This window comes from Pleuronectes platessa, chromosome 16, assembly GCF_947347685.1.
Source record: "Pleuronectes platessa chromosome 16, fPlePla1.1, whole genome shotgun sequence".
NCBI classification, from domain to species: Eukaryota; Metazoa; Chordata; class Actinopteri; order Pleuronectiformes; family Pleuronectidae; genus Pleuronectes; species Pleuronectes platessa.
In genome coordinates this window covers 19938594-19958427 of record NC_070641.1, presented here as the reverse complement: position 1 = coordinate 19958427, position 19834 = coordinate 19938594, and the positions used below count along the sequence as shown (strand labels likewise).

The 19834-nt window shown below is 46.5% G+C and overlaps 1 protein-coding gene across 1 annotated transcript; it reads right to left on the bottom strand.

Annotated features, from left to right (window-relative positions):
* Window positions 1-6581: 6581 nt before the first annotated feature.
* Window positions 6582-19768, bottom strand: LOC128458799 (sphingosine kinase 1). The gene is made up of 5 exons (XM_053443790.1): window positions 19339-19768; window positions 12882-13031; window positions 9561-9655; window positions 9075-9190; window positions 6582-8535 (listed from the first exon to the last, which is right to left on the bottom strand). The coding sequence occupies exons 1-5, from the start codon at window positions 19766-19768 to the stop codon at window positions 7626-7628; spliced, it is 1701 nt and encodes a 566-aa protein (XP_053299765.1). The 3' UTR covers window positions 6582-7625.
* Window positions 19769-19834: the final 66 nt, after the last annotated feature.

The window sequence follows — 19834 nt, the reverse complement described above, 5'->3', positions numbered from 1 at the left end:
CATATTGAAAGTGAAAAGAAATTCCTGGATCAACCTCACCTCCTTGGCGTGGCGGTAAGTAGCCCGGCACTCGGAGAGCGTGCACACCTCCACGAGGCTAACGCCCTGTCTCGTTATGTAAAAGAAAGTGAAAACGTGACTCCAGGAGCCGCCCTCTTCATTGAATCTGCTCCAAAGGTTAATGGGTTCTTTCTTGGTCAATAGAGCCTACCCATAAATCAGTCAAATTGGTTTTGAAGATTTCACGCAATCCTGCTCACAGACAAACAAAGGCAATGAAAGCAGAGGCCACAGGACTGAGTGTAGCTGACACAGAGATACAACTCTCATGCTAACGTTGCTAACATCGCACCAGCAACTCACTGGCAAACTAGAAAGTTAAATAAAGACATGTAACGTTACTGAAAACACAAGTGGGACCGAACTAGTTGATATTTCATTTAAAAAATAGGGGTCACCATTGTTGTTTATGTCCCAGTGCAGTCTGGGTAGTGACGTGAAATTGTCGCGATACAAACATGACATTTAACCTTTTAATGTCTGAATTTTAATGACTAGCTCACTTTAAATCACTTACTTCACCTGTGAAGGAGCTGCAATTGGCTTCAAGGAAAAACTAAATATTATAAGTTACACTCTGTGGTGCTAGTTAGTATCTGCAACAGCCTCACAATACTAAAATGCTGGTTTTAAATAAGTAGCATTACTTGCTTTATTATATTGGTTTACCGAATAGCCCTGAAGAAAAGTAGACAAAATAAACTTCATATCCTTTTTGAGGGGAAATCAAAATGACGCAATGACTTTCATAAAATGACAGATGTGTCTGAATGGGAATATAAAAAAGTAATAATAGTAAAACTCGGTTTCTTTTTCCGCCTTCAAGGAACTCTCACTTTCTGCTCAGGCTTCTGTTTTGAAGGTGAATGCCAGGCTTTGTAAGATGATCTGGGAATTTCCTACAATAACAAAGTGAACAAGATAAAAATGATTTATTGCATTGATTCATTATTGGTGCCTTATAGAACAGCTCCACTATAGGGAGCCGTCCAGCCGCAGGGCGACTTGACACGTCAGCCCTCGGCCTGATAATGTCGAGCCACGCCTGCTCTGAGACGATGGAGAGTCGGCACCGCTCTGACGTCTGCAGGTTAGCTCGGGGCTACCTGGCACATTCAGATAGGCACTCGGGATGTCTTTGTTGTTCTGGGTAATTGAAAAGCGATGTCGTTGATGATATTATAAATGATATTTCAACCTCGGCAGCTGCGATACACAAGATGTGCAGGCTGCCAACCAGGGAGGAGGGAGAGACTCTGATCTGTTGAGGCAGAGCAGCAGGTAGGAGAGAGGTCTCTCACACACACAAACACACACACACACACACACACACACACACACACACACACACACACACACACACACACATACACACACACACACACACACACACACAAAGGGTCCACTCCTTGCTCTGGCATGCAACAGATTGTTGGAGTGGCATTTAATTAATCCTGCCAGAAAAGGTTAGGAAAGAGAAGAGACCTAGAGAGAGAAAGAGAGAGAGAGAGATAGAGAGAGAACAGAGAGACACTGTTCTCTCTGTCCTGTTTGCCAAGAGACAAACTATTAATTTCACAGAAGCTCCTCAGCTCAGCGTCTCTATGCAAACACTCGAATTCAGTGTAATTTCTGCAAAATAAAGATGATTTACAACGATTTGCAGCAACCAGGGTCGTTCACTTATCAGAGGGTTGGTGGTTCGATTCCGGCTCCTCCAGTCTGCACTCTGAAGTGTCCTTGAGCAAGATACTGAACCCTCAAATTGTCCCTGACTGCTGTGTGAATGCACTTTGCACTTGTATGAATGGGTGAATGCAACTTTTACTGTAATTAACAAGAGTGGCAGATGGGACTGGAAAATCACTACATGAATACGGTTCCATCTAGTTTCTGCTTTAAATCCCCTCCCATCATAATTATTATCAATCCCTCCGAGGTGTTCAACCCCTGCACAGAGCCACAGGAGACGACTTGTCTTATTTTATAGGAGTGATTGGATATGTACCAAGCTGTTCCAAGAAATAAAAAGGTTCCTGCTCATTATATAAAAATGAGACTGAAGTCAACATCCTTCACATGGATTCCTCAGCATATGACTAAGTAGAAGAAGAAGAACTTTTTATAGGATGGAGAGGGGCTTTTTCCACGGAAGGCTCAAAAGAATAATAAAAATGGGTTTTACTGCTCCATACCACAAGATGACTATAACAGTATATCTGCAGTGGCTGATAAGGTCAATGATTACCCCGTCAGGGTCTGAGCTGTGTGTCTTTTTAAAAGTCCTCGTCCAGAAGCTTCTCGCCGGCTGGAGTTCATCAATCCTGCACTCTCCATCCTCTCACTCATGCAGAGCACAGCCGCCGCGGCTCGGAGGATGTTTGAGCCTCGTTGTCAGGACCGAAATTAATGACACAGCAGCATTGTTGTGACAGTCGTTTGCAATGTGATGTATCACTTCCCCCCCGACGGATTAGTCACCTAAATATTCAGCCCCTGTCTATTGTGAAAATGAGACTTTTTGGGCTCGGCTGTCATCGCAGGGACCAAACGTGCCCCAGACGGCAGCCGCTGGTGAGCACAGGACGCCAAAGGTCAAAGATGACTTGAGATCCCTTATTGTAATTGATGATGATACAAGTGGCAGCTTAGAGGTGACCTTCGGCGTGACTCATGTTCTGTGGCAGTCAGAGAGCAGAGAGTGACACATCGAGGTGAGGACGGGACACACAGCAGTGATCTGTGGCTTCCTGTGGAACAGTACATCTGCAGCCTGTGTTACAACTGCTCAGGGCCGCTAGAGCCCTCACTCACACACACACACACTCACACACACATACACACACACGCGCACACACACACACACACACACACACACACACACACACACACACACACACACTCAAAAGAAGTCCCCTTTCTCCCAGCATCACAGCAACATTACTACTTTTGTAGTAATGTGCCATCTCCTGGCCATGAACCTTCAAGACCTCTGACAACAGGAATGTTCAGTTACCAGTCACCATGAGTTTAATGTGTTAAAACTAATGACGTGTAATACAACCTGTAGAGTAACTCCTATACCTCTATAGAACATTCAGTTTGTGTTTAACCGGATTTCTCCTCTGTGGTCCAATGGGAGGCTGAAAGAGGCTTGTTGTTTGGGGCTGTTTGGCCCGAGACAAATTTCCCATTGGGACAATTAAAAAGAGACACAGCCTCTGTCTCCATCTAGTGGAGGAACAGTGGAAGTGCACTATGATAATCAATCAAACGAATCCAGGATGGAGTCTATGTTAAGTTTAAAAGGTATGGGTCACTATATATATATATATACACTAACCAGAGGGTCGTCGGGTTTGATGCCAGTCTCCCCCAGTCTGCATTCAGAATGTTTATCCAAATACATGCCATTCTTCTATTAATAAGAACAATTTATGTTCATTTATTTAATTTAAAATATACTTGATTTTAATTGCAACCTGCTGTGATTTCCTCCTTATTGTAATCTCATGTGATTCATACTTTTCCATGACACTAATCTAACATATACCCCAGTTTCTTATTGATCACTCAAAGTGCTTTAAAGTACATTCACGCACACTTTCATACAGTTCCTCTAATGCTGCACTTTTTCTTTCACGCACTTGTAACTATTAACTGTCAGTCCCTGAAAATGTATTTTGTTTTGACATCCTATCCCATCAACCCACATTCCCTCTCTACTAAATGACTCGGTCAGAGAGGAGGAAAAACACGTTTTCTGTATGAATTCATTTATTGGGCTTTAAAAAAAGAGGCGTTACAATAAAATAAAACGAGATGCTTAATACCTGGTGATCAACAGCCAGTCCAATGAGTGTAAGAACAACCGTATATGAGCGTTACACCTTTAAATCCAGGTCACTCTCTTCATGGAACTTCACAGATCTACAGAATCTATCATAAAATAGAGAATTGTGTCTGTCTCGTACCCTGTGCAGATCTATGTGTTTCTGTCTATCTTCCTTTTTATTATTTCGCTGTGCGCCACCTATCTGCTATCCTGGGTACTGGCTAAGGCACTTTCTAGAGAAGCTACTTTCCCTAATTCAACTTACTGCAATGTGAAAACGCCGAGAAGACGATTAACAGTATTTGTGTTGTCACTAACTCGGAGGGTACAACACATTCAGTGATACTACATGAATCCCCCCCGATCGACTGTATGCCGCTTTATATCACCACATACAACACAATGGAAAACAATGACACTCACCCCCTGTCTGTAGATCCTAGTGTTACATCAGGTGGTTAACAGAGATTTAACATGTGTACATGGTACAGAGAGAATAACTGATTCAGATTCTCAGAGGAGCCTGAGAACACAACTTTCTACCATGACAGTATTGAACCAGACAAATATTCAAAGGGGGGTACATTAAAGCAGCCATTGGAATACAACAATATTTAACAGTATCGTACCATTAACTCAACAGTAGTGTCTCCCACACTAACATTGACATGGATTATACTTTGCAGCTGTGTTTCTCTGTAACTCAATTCCTCTTGTAATCGATTACAATGCTCCCGTATGAAAAGCAGGACAGATGAGGCTCTGTGTGGAGGATGCACTGTGACTCTCACAGATTTCACATTGTTCACCGAGCGGGTCCAGCAGAGGGAGCCCTCACTCCAGATTATCCTGCAACCATGACAGGGCATTTACATAGCTCACCCCCCCCTCACCCCCCACCCCCACCAACCGACCCCATGACATGTACTTTATACGTTTAACAATGCACGTGGGCATGAGTGCATCCCGCAGGACATGTTAATGCACTGGAAGCACCTGGTTAACTCCACTGAGGACACAGTCATGGCAGGAGGTACAGTGTGTATGTAAATGACAGAACCGGGATGTTAGAAAAAAAATCAAGTAATCGGCAAAAGTCGGCACTGCGGTGAAAAGGATAGCCGACATTTACGGATGTCGACTAAGGTCAACTCAAAACGCTTTGGCTTCACTTTTTGGGAGCTGACCTGTCCTCCATCTTTATTTGCGGTCTGCTACTGGTTAGCTACGTTAGCTAATTGTCGGCTGCATCGGTCTGAAGAGCAGGAGACGAATGGTTGTTTCTGCTCCGTCTCTTTTGAACCTGATAATTAGAGCGGAGGTCTCTTCTCTACTCGGTTGACACATCTGGGTCTGATCGTCCACAAGTGTAACCTGCGATTCTTCCAATGTGCATGAAGAAAACAGCCCGGCAGTGCAGATGTTGTATTATTCATGCACAACTGTCTTGCATGTGAAGTCCTAAAATATATATTTCAGTCATGTTTTATTCTTTTATTGTTGGAGACATTTGAGTTTTGATTGCCCAGCCCTGAAACAGCCCCAAACATTATAACGCAGACCCTTAAGAAACTATATATATATATATATAAATGCAATGCTTCTTTCAGTGGAAGCCAATAACTCATGATTCCCTCGCGAGCTTCAGAAAACAGTCTTTGAGTTGACTGTGTTGCTTCACTGTGATCGTGATGGAAACCTTGAAAAGCTGATGATCAGTGTTCTGCTTTTCACTTTCAGCATTAGAGGTGATTGAGTTTTAAGAGGATGCATCAGCATTCAGTAAATATGACAATATGATAATATGACAATATGACAATATGATCTCCTCCACCCTGATGACGTTGAGCTTTTTTGATAATCACCTCCACCCAGAATGTTATGTTTTCATCAACATTTTGAAATTATATTTTGGTGTAGATCTGGATCAGGGGGCAGATACAGGAATTTCTTTCTTTTCATTTTCTTTAACATTTTTGTTGATTTCTCAGAGAGTGAATATTTAGGAGGGTTGGAGCTGATCAGTGCAATATTGGTTCAGGTCCCTGAAAAATCTCACTTCTGACGGGGTTCATTGGGACTTTTTTTACCCGCTGTGTGGAAACAAATAAAACCAGGAAGTAGCACCGATGTGTAGCTGAGTAATGTGACCTCGGTTTTAAGGGTTAGTTTTAATTCAAGGGGACTGTTGGGCCTTGGTAGAGGTATGTGTCTCTACTGAGTGAAATTCAGCTTAATGAATATGATCTGTCTTTTAAGATGAGGGAAGATGGCTCACACTCAAATAAGTGATGATTTTCAGCTAATGCATCACTTGCGGGTGTAACAGTCCTGGTGCGGCCTGAAATAAACCGTTGTGTGTGTGTGTGTGTGTGTGTGTGTGTGTGTGTGTGTGTGTGTGTGTGTGTGTGTGTGTGTGTTTGAGAGAAGGAGAAACTGGAGGGCTCCATGGATGATAATTCTAACATTTGCACTCTCCTCTGCTCCAGTGCACTAACGCTCATCCTCACACCACCATCACCAGCGAGAAGGCCACACGGCGTTGGAGAACACTTGAGTCCCTCCAGCTCATATCGATGTCACGCACCTTAATATGCAACTCAGGTGTAACCCCCCCCCCCCGCTCTCTACACTTCTTTGAAACACACTTTAAAGCTTTCGTATGGAGTCAAACCAAACACAAGTCTCCTCAGCAGATTTACAGCTTAATATTAAGGACACATTAGGTGCTGATAGCTCATTAACCGAGGGAGAGTACAAACTCAGGAGGGCAGGAGGAGAGGGGATCATGTGCACAGAGGCAGACCAGACCCCTCCCCCCTAACTAAGTGCTGCAGAGATGTAAGGGAATGAGTGTATGTGTGTGTGTGTGTGTGTGTGTGTGTGTGTGAGGATCTATGCATAAGAGGAGGGGGGATGGGGGAAAAGAAGGTGTGTGTGTGTTTGTGTGCGAGTGCAGGCAGTTCCTGCAGTTTGATGATGGTTGCAGATCAACCAGGGTAAGAGAGCCGACACGGCAGGAAATGGATCGGGCGGTGGTGGAGGTGTAAGCTCGGATGGCCAAGTTTCTCTCTGCCTCCAGAATCGGGTGCTAATTCTTACTTTGACTAGATCTGCTATTGTGTTTTTGTTGTTGTGGTTTTTTCTCATAAATACTATGCAAAGATTAAAGATATGTCAACATTAAATCCCCCAGGGGATTTATATCTCCTCAGAAAGAAAGCTCCTCTTTACCAAGCTTAGGGGGAGGTGATGCTGTCAGAGCCCAGGAGGGAGATTGGCGGCCTGGAGTGGTACAGTGGGACAGGGGGCGTGGCTTCTCCAGGAGCATCCCAGGACGGGAAAATGTGCTACACTTCATGTGTTTCATGCTTATGAGGTCGGACAGCAGCATGAACAATGCAGTACACACACTTGGGTTCACACTCAAACGTAAAGATCTCTCTGGTGTGCACACACACACACACACGCTCACACACACACTCCCTCTGTCTTTCTCTAAGCTGGAACCAGCCAGCAGCAAGAACCAACATCCATGGCTTGAACCCTGAATCTAACATTGCGAGCACAAGTTGCTTCAATAGAAAAATAGAGGAAATTTCCAGAGGCTGTTCAAATGTCTTTGGCACTTCTGAAAACACAGCATACGTAAAGGAATCAGCACTGAATATCAAAAAGGCCCAAACTAGAAAAGCTCTACACCCAGAAGAAAGATTAGTATAATCCAGTTTCATCCACATATGAGTCGGGCCAGTCCCGGGTGGATTTGAGCCTGAACAGGCCCGTACTCCACCATCTCTCCGTCCACAGTGATCACGCCCTGTGGAGTGATGGGCTCCAGCCGCAGGGCCTTCACCTTCTCGTACACCAGGTGGGGGCAGCCGCACGCCAAGTGGGCGCCCTTCTCCATGGCGAGGAAAAGGCGCAGCAGGGCGGGACGTGAGATCCCTGCTGTCACGTAGAACAGATGAATCAGCCCGTCATCTGCCAGCGCGCCAGGGGCTGTCCACAGGTCCTCAGCCAGGTGGGACTGGTAAATAGCCAGTACCAAGACAAAGTCCTCCTCCTTGACCACTGTCCAGCTCTCTGGGACCGGCTGCTCCAGACCAGGAAGAAGAGAGTCCACCAGTACCACGGCTTTGCCATCACTCTTGATCTCAGTTCTCTTGGAGGTGATGGCATTATTGGGGGAGCTGGAGATGGTGTTGTGGTTGCAGTTTGTGCTGTTGTGGTTGTGATGAGCGTTCTGGTTGGGAGAGGAGTTGGGGATGAGCTGACAGGGAAGGGAGGAGCAGAGCGAGGGGTGCTGAGGTGTGGAGGGAGGCTGGTTCACCTTCGTGCTCCCTTTGGGAAGAGCTGGGGTCTCCTTCACAGGCAGGTACGCCAACCTGCCCTGATAGACCCTGAGGGAGGCCAGGCGCACCAGTGTGCCCATCAGGAAGCGGATGGCTCCCACGTGCCGGTACTTCTCGCTCTCGATGTCAACATCTGCCACGAAGCCCCAGGCCAGGGAGAGGAAGGAGAAGAGGCGCTGGCGAGAGGCCAAGTGGATCGACACCAGGTCCAAGGAGCCGACCAGACCTTTGCACAACATGAAGCCACAGCTCAGCAGTAGCTCCTCGTTCCATGCTGGAGGCGACCTGAGGGATAGTTGTATAAATCAAGAGTTAGGACAAATAAAGCTGCGTATTGTAAACAGGAATCTTTACATTTAAGTAAATAAATATAGAGGTAGGGCTTTTTTTGCTCAGACTCATGACAAGACAATAATAAAACTCTGGCAGTTCACAGAGTTGACACATTTGTAGAGACATTTGTTTCTCTGCTGCTGTGCCATCAACCACCCAGCAGATGGAGATAATATGCTGGATATGTGCTGGGTTCACTGGTTCCACCGCTGCACTTTAATCACTCTTAATGTGTGATTTTCTAAACCCATTACATCACTCCGTTGAGTGTTATCAACCTGAAATGACCTCCTGCTGCACAGCCAAGCAGTTCCAGCTCGCTCCACTGTCTCTCTCCCCCCCTGAGGAATGATGTGCCCAGTCAGCCTTCGGCATAATTACACAGAAAGGAGATAAATCGTTCTTTTTCCAGGACCAGGAGGCTTGTTCTTTGCTCTTCTTTTGCACTGTTAGTCCATGCATTTAAATGACTCATTAATGGACGCACTCACTGTGAGTAGTGGTGGACGGAGGCCGCCAGGGCGTTGCCTGAGCCACCTGGGAGAATACCCAGAGGGGTCTGGATGGCCTCTTGCCAGTCCTCTCGTTCCATCAGACCATTTATCACCTGAATGAACGAGAACAATGAGAAAAAGAGAAGCAGAGAAGGGTCCTCAATGGAAAGAAGATCAAAAGTTGTGATAGGATGTAGCTCTACAGCTGTTCTGTGTCAAGTCTGCTAAGTATCCACTCTGGCTAAGGATTCATGTATTAATGAGCAGAATCCACACAATGGCTTTTTAGGAGCTAGAGTTGAGATGCATCACAGCAACAGAGCTGTTTGTCGTGTGTAAATTCAAATGAATTTTTTAGACTCCTGCCGGGAGGAGCGCTAACAATAGTAACAGGGGTGTGAGGGTTATATCATTTCCAACTGTGCTTGGTTTACAATAGCATGACTTTGAGAGACAGAAACAGGTCAGGTGACGGCAAAGCACCTCAAACAGCAGTCCATCTCCGGACATGATGACCAGGGCATCCCACTGGGACAGGTCCGCCTTCCTCACCAGCTCCCGTGCGTGGTTCTGGTGCTCTGAGGGACACAAGAGATGAGAGAGAGACAATAAACAAGACAAAAGCAGACAAATGTGGGAGAAAATGTAGGAGACAACAAATCACCCCCCAAAAAAAACAAGGCCAAGGGCAGAGAAAGAGACACAGTCCCATCCTCGCCAGCCTCTGGGGTGGGATCAGGCAGATTAGGCAGGAAAGAGATTCAATTTCCCCTTATCGGGACAGACACATCACATTAACCCGTCCGGCGGCTACTCAACAGCTCCACGGCAGCTTAGCCGGCCTGCAAACATCTGTGACCGACAAATGTCAGCATGTGTGCGAGTGAGTGTCGGTTAATGCGCTGGCAGGCGGAGGACTGCGCTGTTTGTTCAGCCTAGTTTTACTGGCGTCGTCTTTGAGAGGGTCCCTCCGCAGGGGGGTCTCTGAGGACTCATCCCACCAGCGTTAAAGTCTACAGCTCTGCCAGCTGAGACTCCCCGGTGTGGTGGTGTGTGTGTGTGTGTTTGTGTGTGTGAGGATGAAACAGCTTCAGAGCGAGAGAGGGAGAGGGGAAGAGGAGCAGGCAGACAGACAGTGAGGAAGTTACTGAGTATTGATGCACTGCCATCGCCGAGGAAATATGTTTCCACTTCAGCCACGGTATTGATCAACTGGAATAAAAACAAATACCCCCCACCCCCCCCCCCCTTTTTCCTTCCCCCTCTCCCAGCCGTGCTCCCCCATGATGCTGCTGTTTGTTTGCAGAGAGCCGGGCCGGCTGGAGGCGGTGAAGCAGTCCTGTGTTGACAGACAGTGGCAGAGGGAGTAACTGCACGGAACAGCTGACTCAGCACTTTGAGCCCGACCAGCCTGATGCTTTACTTCCCAGGCACTTCCTTATTATTATGTGTTACAGACAGGAACTGGAACCTGAACCTGAAAGCGGTGGGGACTTCTTCCACGGGCCGCACAGATGTTGTCTCTGTAAATACACACTTATACAAATATCATGGCTACACTCCACTTCTTTCACTTCTTCTTCCTCTCCAGGCCAGTCTCTGCTGCCGCTGCCTGAAGTCCACCAGGGTAGAGATGGAGCTTGGTACACTGGATGCTTCATACAGTATGTAAAAGGTACATGCTGACGTAGGAGGGGCCTCCATGGGTACTTGTCCTTCCCTGGGCAAAGGCCATGTGATATATTCATCAAGGAGCGCTGCCCCTGGCAAAGGTTGTGCCAGCTAATCCCCTCCCAGTCACATTTGCCTGGCTACCATGTCGGACCACTGAAAGCCCTCAGCGACACGTATCCTCCCTCCCTCCTTCTCCTCGGCTCTATTCTTCTGCAGCCTGGGTCGACAGCAGTAATTACTCTGTCTTTTTTCATCACCGTCCAGCTGCTGCCTCTCCTCTAAGTCCCAGGAGTCCGCACGGAGAGCCCGGGCTTCAGAACTCTTTCACAGATAAACAAACACAGTTTTCTCTCTGTTTCCCGACCTGCCTTTCGCTGTCATTCCCCATCTCTCTTCCAGCCGTATATCAAAGATTCAGCCGGCGTATTGTCGAGCTGTAGCCAGAGGACACAGGTTACTATTTGTGCCTGGTAAACCTCCAAGGGTCAGTGAGGCTCTGTCCGCTGAACAGTTGACATTAGCGTGTCTCCCTGTTCCCCAGCAGCTTCGTGGTATTTAGAGATCACTTGAGGTTCAGAGCCTGTGACATTAGTAAGTAACACATGACATTGGTTAAGGTCGCGGTCGAGCCGTCGCCCGCTCGTACAGAATCTGGAGCAGCTGGGCCGACTAATGTGACAATTTAAATCAGTGTGTGGAGCAACTCCACAAAAACAGACGAGTCGCTGAGAGGCGGAGGTCGGGCCGGGATAGTTTGAAGGACGCGCTAGTTAAGAAATCACTGAAAAAAACAATGATCTACTTATTTTAACGTGCACACATTCATATAATTAACAAATCATCATGATCAAACGAAATAGTGGCGTCCCCACTCACCCTCTCTCCACGCAAAGGTGTGCTGTTATAAGATTAAGATTAAGATTAAGATGCATTTATTAGTCCCAAACACATGCACAGACATGCAAAGGCACACTCATGCAGGTAGGGAAATTTAATCTCTGCTTTTGACCCATCTGGTGCAGGACACACAGAGCAGTGAGCAACCATGTACGGCGCCCGGGGAGCAGATGTTGGGGGAGTAAGGTGCCTTGCTCAGGGGCACTAGACAGGGTAGGGAGACTCTTGGATTTTTGGACAGATCAATCCAGGTTCGTCTTTTGTTGTCTCTCCGTGGAGTCGAACCAGAGACGAACCAGAGACCTTCTCTGCCCATAGTCCAAGTTTCTGCCACCAGACCACCGCCTCTCTATAAACTATAAGCCCCGCCCGTATCCTATGTGACCTACTTCCTGCCAAATGAGTAAGATCACATCTAAACAATAAATAACAGATAATCAAAATTATAACCCCCAAAATACAAACCCAGTACATCTTGTATCATAACCAAAATAATAATGTTCATCTTATACTTATTCATGGCTCTGACAGTGTGCATGTGCTTGAGTACTATACACTGTGTGTGTGTTACTGTGTGTGTGTGTGTGTGTGTGTGTGTGTGTGTGTGTGTGTGTGTGTGTGTGTGTGTGTTTGTGTGTGTGTGTCTGTGTGTGTATGTGTGTGTGTGTGTGTGTGTGTGTGTGTGTGTGCTCGTGCTCATGTTTGGTCCGATTTCCCAAATGATGCATAATAACTAGACAGCTCAATTCCTGCAGAGATGAAAGTTTGTTTGTGCAACAGAAATTGAAAAAAAAAGACCTCATACTGTGGTTATGTGTGTGTGTGTGTTCGTGCGTGCGTGTGTGTGTGTGTGAGTGCGTGCGTGCGTGAGTGAGAGAGAGAGAGAGAGAGAGAGAGAGAGAGAAGGCCCCTCTGTATGAATGGAAATTTAATATTCCCTGTTGCACAGTCATCCAAAATGACTACACAGATATACAGAATGACTATAATCCTTTGTGTGTGTTAATCTCCAAACTATAACCGTTTTGCCTCTCTCTCCGTACGAGGGGGTTGCTCCTACGTCGGATGATGGGCGGCCTTTGCATGTCTCCGCTCAGAGACCCATATAGTGTCCTGTCCATCCATCAGCGTACCATGATTGGTATGAAAGTGTAATCCCCGTCCTCGCTGTTCCATGTCAGTGTGACCTTGAGAACACAAACAGAGTCGTGCATGTGTACAACTGTGACGAACCTGTGATGATGAGTGTGTAGGGCACCGCGGCCTCGGTGAGCATCCCCTCTACGTGGCCGGTGAAGAGCTGCAGAGCCTGGCCGCGCCCGCAGTGAGGGTTCACCAGTACCATGACTCTGCAGGGCCGCCGCACCTCCATGTACGCCACACCTGAGACAGACAGAGGGGGCGCAGGGGGAGGAAGTAAGAGCAGGTCTTCTCACGCACGATCAAATAATTCATAGAATGTATAAGGACAGCGTTCTGCCTCTGAGTAGAGTCACCGGCTGTGACAGCATTCAGACTGAAGATGCTTCATGTTAATGTGACGTGCTGGTTTCCTCCCAACAGAGAAGATGCTGCTCTGGTGGGATCTGATTATTAATAGCAGCTCTTTGACACTGTGTTCATGCCCGTGAGGAGATTCTCCTGTTGCTTGTGTTTCATTCATGGAGTGACTCTTCTTCATCTGGGCCTGGTTGGGATTCAGCACCTGGCTTAAGCTCATTTTTATGTTTGTTTACTACCAACTAGCAAACCACTCATGATTAAACATATAATGCAACAGCAGTTAGAAAATCATCCCCCATCATATGAAGTAATGTCAGAAAACAGCATCATACAGAAAATCATTTTCTGAAGAGTCTCTGCAGGATTATAGACACGAACAAAAGCTTATACAGACGGAAAAGTCATTTATTACTCTCTGATTTTTTTCTTCATATCTTTGTGTGAGGATGAGATTTAACTTCTTAACTGTGTTGCACTGGCTGGCTAACATTAAAAGGGGATTTATAAGAAAGTCAAATTCAGAGAAAAGCTTCCTCCCTCTGGAGTTGGGTTTTGCAGCCGATGCCCCTCGACCTTTAAAGCAGCCACAGACTCATCAGAGATCATATCAAGTGAATCTGAAAGGACAAAGAACAAACTCTTCCCTCTGGGCTGTGGAGGACAGAAACCGTATCAAATTCTAACATATCTGGTAATATATGTTATATGTCATTATAAGCAGCTCTCCTGCTTATAATGAGTAAAGCGAGAGGGATACAGTAAGACGCCAGATGTACGGAGCCCCTGAAGTCCAAAAAGATTAGTTATTGTCTCGTGGGAACAAGTAACTATCTGTCATAAAACTTGGGAAATTAACAAACTCTTAAAAGCTTCAAAGCATTGGCCAGTCAAGTCTTTACTACATAATATATAACTTATGCTTAAGTCATTATCTTGTAACTTTATTTATCCACACACCGAGAAAATTCAGTTGTCACCGCAGCAGGCAGGTCAGAATGAGGTGGTAAAGGATATTTAAAAAAGGCAATAGAATTAAAATAAGAATATTAAATAAAAATGTATGTACATCTTTCTCAGGTAGTGGTTTGTATGAGGGGCAAAAGCGTATTTTCTGTTAGAAATAGGGCAAACATATATCATGTGGGACGTCAAGGTCTCCATACAGAGGCGTTGTGTTGACTCACTAACATGTCTGCCTCAGTCTGAGCAGTCTGAGTGTTTTTCCTTTTTTACGGTTTAATTTCCACCGATGCACCGATGCTGTCGCTCAGCGGGACCCGGCACAGGGACATAAATATCTCAGAGCAAGAGGTGTGAACCCAACAGGAAGAGTGAGGTGAGAGGGCAACAACACACAGACACACGCTCCACTCTGCCTCCATTCACCCACACAGGGTCGCCTTTGTTTTTGCTTGTAATAGAGCACAATGAGGCTTTCAGACACAAAAGAGCCTCTCTACACTTCCAGAATACAGCGGAAAGTGTCTTTTGACAGTGAAAGCGCTTTAAAATCGGGGATTTACACTCAAGTGTGCTGAGCTGAATGGCAAAGCTTTACTAGACCCACAGATATTTGACCTTTACGAGGGGACAAGGTCAAATTCTTGTTCGTTAAAAAAGAAATCCTCCGGCCACGCTGACATTGGAATTCACGACACCGTCACACTGTCTACACCACACTGGTTCCTGACCTCAGGTCTGCTGTCCACTTCTCAGATTAATGCAGCTACTCAAACAGAATGATGAAGTGAAACGGCCGTTCAGTCTTATTACTGTGCAGCTAATTCAGACCCATGAAGCTTGACTCTGTAACGCTGCACTGAATCACTTGTCATGCAGGACAGAACCTATTCATTTGATAAGAATAAATAACTTAGAAGGAGGAGATTCACACAGATCTAGTAACTGTTTGAAATATATAGTAACTTTATAGATATTTCTAAATACCATTCATCATCATGTCAGAGTGTGGATGATTATGAAATACTTTTAATTGCTGATTAAGTTCCCTTAAAAGGAAACAACTGCAGCTTAATATCACAGCCCTGCAAGAAACCATCTCTTTATTGAGTGATTGAGAGGCAGTTATAATATTAATGGAAACATATAACTGCATAATGCAATAAAATGCAACAGTGCCACAACGACATCTTCCACAGTGATCATAAATCTGAATCAATATCGTTTTATTGTTTATACTCTATGTGTACCTTATAAACTGGCTAGGTGTAGCTGTTGCCTTCAGAAATAGGCCTATGTTCATTATCTTGCAAGTTGGTCATTTTTTGCACAGGACTGTCTCTTCCTCTAAGTAGATAATGATGTTTCGGCATTAATTACATATTGCCATGAAGCCATGAAATTATAATTACAACAGAGAGTTTATTTTCATGCTGTATGAAACAAATGATTCTGCATCTTTTCCCATTTTTAACCAAAAAGATTTGATAGTGTACGTCTGGTTTCTGAAGACAGCTCCTTCCAAGGGCGTGTCGGTCTGTGTCTGTCTGCACGTGTGTGTGTATGTGTGTGTGTGTGTGTGTGTGTTTGTGTGTGTGTGTGTGTGTGTGTGTGTCGTCTTTGTGCTGTGTGCGAGGGTGTATGTGAAATCTGTCCGTGAGGTGAAGTCAGATAACCTGCAGCTCAATGTGCCATCACACCGGCAAACAAACTTTTAACTGCAGAGTGTGTATTTCACAGCTGCAAGTGACTGAACACACACACACACACACACATGCACACACACACACACACACACACACACACACACACACACACACACACACACACACACACATACACACACACACACACACACACAGTCAGACAGGGTGGTGACAGGCAGACTGGATGTGACTATGTGTCAGTGTTAACAAGTAGCCGAGCTGACAGAGCAGAGTTTTCCTCTCGAAAGCCACAAGTGCATCACTGTGCAGAAAAAAAAGCTAAATAAAGCTTCGGTGTGCCTCCGGTGTCACACACTGCGGCACAGGTTGGATCCGCGAAAAACAAATATGTGGGCGATTGTGTGAAAGCCGTCTCAGTGCAACTGACACTTTATCCAGACCGGTCTGACGTGTCTGCAAACAAGCTGCATTCCAGGGTTGGGTGAGCGTTTTGCTGGAGAGGAGTGGAGGAAGTGTACGCAGAGTAAACACCACTGCCCACTGAGGCATCACCAGGCTGTGTGGGTACGGGGGGGGGGGAGGAGGAGGGCGCTGACAGGCCATCGTAGCCGCGTGTCACGAAGCCGGAGACAGAGGCTCCTAGAGGGACCGAGATGCTGGTCAGGGCGAGAGGTCGCCTGGTGACGCATTCAGGCTCCATTTGCAAATGTATTGAAGGTGCACTGGGTCAGGATAGAAGCTTTTGGGGGGGGGGGGGGGGCGATGATGCTGTCGATGCACAAATGGAATCAAAAAGACAGTCAAGATTCCAGAGTGTATAAATGTTCAATCTGCAGCCGGCCCTCCCACCAGCTGTTTGAATAACAGACGAGGACACAGCCGGCAGCACCAGAGGCAGGCACGAGTCGGGAAAGTCAAATCCAGTCAAAATCATCCCGTGGCTTCACGTGCAGCTGTGGAGCTTCTGAGCTTCTGAGCGCGGGGAAATACTTTGACAGAATATGAACACGATCAGGACGTCATCCCAGTGTGGTCACTTCATTATTTACAGCTCATTCATTCAAATGAACCTTGAGAACAAAGAAAACCCTGTGAGACTACAACACAAACTAAATTAGTTGTTATACAGCCTCATTGTAAACTACACCTTTCCCCCTTCACTCATTATTATCATACGTTATGTTTTTATCTGCCCTTGTTTGTTTGTTTGTTTGTAAGCAGGATTATGCAAATACTACTAAATGGATTGCCAGGAAACTTGGTGGAAGGATTCCGTATTGGTCAGGGATTACATTTTTGGTGGGGATGCAGGAGATGTGTTCATATTTCTCATTGATTTCTCAGACATATTGGTTTCAATGAGTGTGTGCAATGTCATGTGGATCCAAATCCAAATCTGGATTTCTAGTGGATTTAAATCTGGTTTCATGGAGGTGTAGTCTTTGTCCTGCGTGGTGACAAATAGAGCTAAAAACCTGTAACTACCACCAACGTGTAGCTGAGAAAAGTAAAGCAGCCTTGGGGAGGGTTGTGCTCTCCTGAAAGTTCATCACAGTGGTGACTCAACACCGAACCCAGATATCTAAATAGCTAAATACCAAACTCGCTCCGCATTTGCACTTTTAATCCAAACTTTCCATCTGCAGTGCCCGATGAGATGACATGCAATTAACCGAAGGTTGTACGAGGGATTAGAGAATCACACAGACTTTCACGCACCCTCTGCAACGCAGGCAGAACAGCAGCAGTGCCGCCCCATTTAAAACCCATAATGCATTCTGCTAAATGCTGTATTATTGGCTGCGGCCTGGATATGGGATGCTAAAACAAGCTTATAAATTAATAATATGATCATCGCTGCGTTCAAAAGAGGCAAAGAAGGGCTGAAATGAGAGCTCCCAGGCTGATGGCTGAGCTGGTTGATTAGTGTGTGTGTGTGTGTGTGTGTGTGTGTGTGTGTGTGTGTGTGTGTATGTGTGTGTGTGGGGGGGGGGCTCTTTGATGGGTCCAGTGAGAGGGCAGTGATGGGGCCGGGCGGGGGCTGCCCAGTTCCCTCTTAGGTTACCATCTGCCTGCCTGCCCAGCATTCATACAGGGCTGGAGCCCAGAGTCCTGCTGGCCGCGGATCAGAGGGCGGCTGGACATTCGTCTCCACACAGGGACCAGTCTGTCTCTGAGTCTGCTGTGTCCACCTGGAGGCTGCCATACCAGGAGGAGGCCGACCTCTTCCTACACTCCCCCTCCATCTCTGGCGACCAGCATTCCAAATTAGTCACTGCCAAGTCAAATATCCGTTTCCCCTTTGAACTGCTGGTAGCTGGAGGTGGACCGGGCAGTAGAGGATATTACCTGACATCCAGATATCATATGAGACACCCAAACAAACTTTTGTCTCATCATCAACTCAACTCGCCACTTCCTCCCAAATGAGTGATCGTGGTAATTAGACACATCACAGAACTTGTGTAATTGACTGTATACCAGGACGGAGCTAATGAGACTGGAAGACAAAAGAACCTGAGGACAGTCGGCATTTTAAACAGAGCAAGACGTGATGAGACCTAATTAGACGAAGCTGCTGCTGAGCCGGATGAAAAACAGCCTTTGTTTTGATATGAGTTCTCCACCCGTCAACAACCAACTCTCAGTGGGAATCCAACTAAACTGGAATAATGAGGCGCGAGCGGCAGGTAACGTTCTCTGCTGACAGGGGATCAGCTGGAAATCTAACTCGTTAAGTTATCAGTGTGTGGCCTGGTTCTGTTTGACTGATCGAGCTGTACTTTGCTGCAGGCGGGTAGAGATCACCTCTCGAAGCAGGTAGAGCAGGTCCCCCAGAGCAGATGGAATGTGTCTCTCTGCCAAACCGGTTCCTGCCAATAGGAAGGTGCAGCACGGTCCAATTACCATGTGGAGTCGGGTCAGCCTCTCCTTACAGATTAGCCTACTTTCTATTGTCCTTCAAACGCTAACTTTGCAAAACTTTTTGCACGTACACACAATGTGAGTGTGTGTTACCAACACTCTTTTGTATTTTCTTTTTGCATGAAATATGAGACACTTGTCTTTTGTTCCCTGTGTTTCCTTGGCTTCTTTTCAGGTGTTGGTTTGGTTGTGTTGTTAACAATGGTCACTAGTTGAGTTAGATCTGAGATTGTATTGTGTTAATTGTGACCATGGTGTGTTTGTTGTGTGTTGTTGTGTGTGTCTATTAAGGTTTTTCTTTAATCATAAATATACTATCCTGCTGAATGGGCCTGCAGTCTGTTAAATAGAGGTGTGAGTCTGTGTGTGTGTGTGTTTTAATGTGTACCATAAATATAAAGTAGCCTATATATGTGAATAAATGAAAGCTGAAATATCATTATCCTGCTGAATTCAATAAAGGTGTGTGTGTGTAAAGAAGCTTATAATATGAATATGATGTGAAATCTCAAACCAAAGTGATGAATTATGGTATTTCATAAACATTCTAAAAATAAAGTTATGTCAAATTTAAATTCTCCCTCTCCACGGTGCCCATGTCCCCGGACTCCCCACCACCACCGCCGGCTGCTCACCGTCTCTCCGGGGCGCCTGCAGCCCGGACGCATCCCTGATGGCACGAGCCCACCTCTCCGCCTCCTGGAGGTTGGCGAGCGGGTCCTGGACCATCGCGACCCGAAAGCACTGCTCCACCCTCTGCCGGGCCACTCCGGCGCTCATCCAGCGCCGCTTGAACGGGTAGAAACAGGCGGTGAAGTAGGCGCCGACGTCCGCGCCGTCCGGCCCTCGGTGCGCCCGGCCCCCGGTGCAGTCGCTCAAGTTAAAAACCACCTTAGTCCGGCCGGGCGACGAGGAGATCCGCTGGACGGTCAGGGCGCTCTCCGTCAGGCTCACCGAGTACCGGAGCCGGTCGTTGAGCGTGTCCGTGAACTCCCCGTACAGCGAGCCCAGCGGCCCGTTCCTCGGGCGGGACGGCTCCGGTGGTTCCGAGGCGTCTCTCTCCATCCCGGGCGGAGAGTGCGACGCGTCCCGCAGGCCGGTGTGTGGATGGCGGTGATGAGACTCCGATCC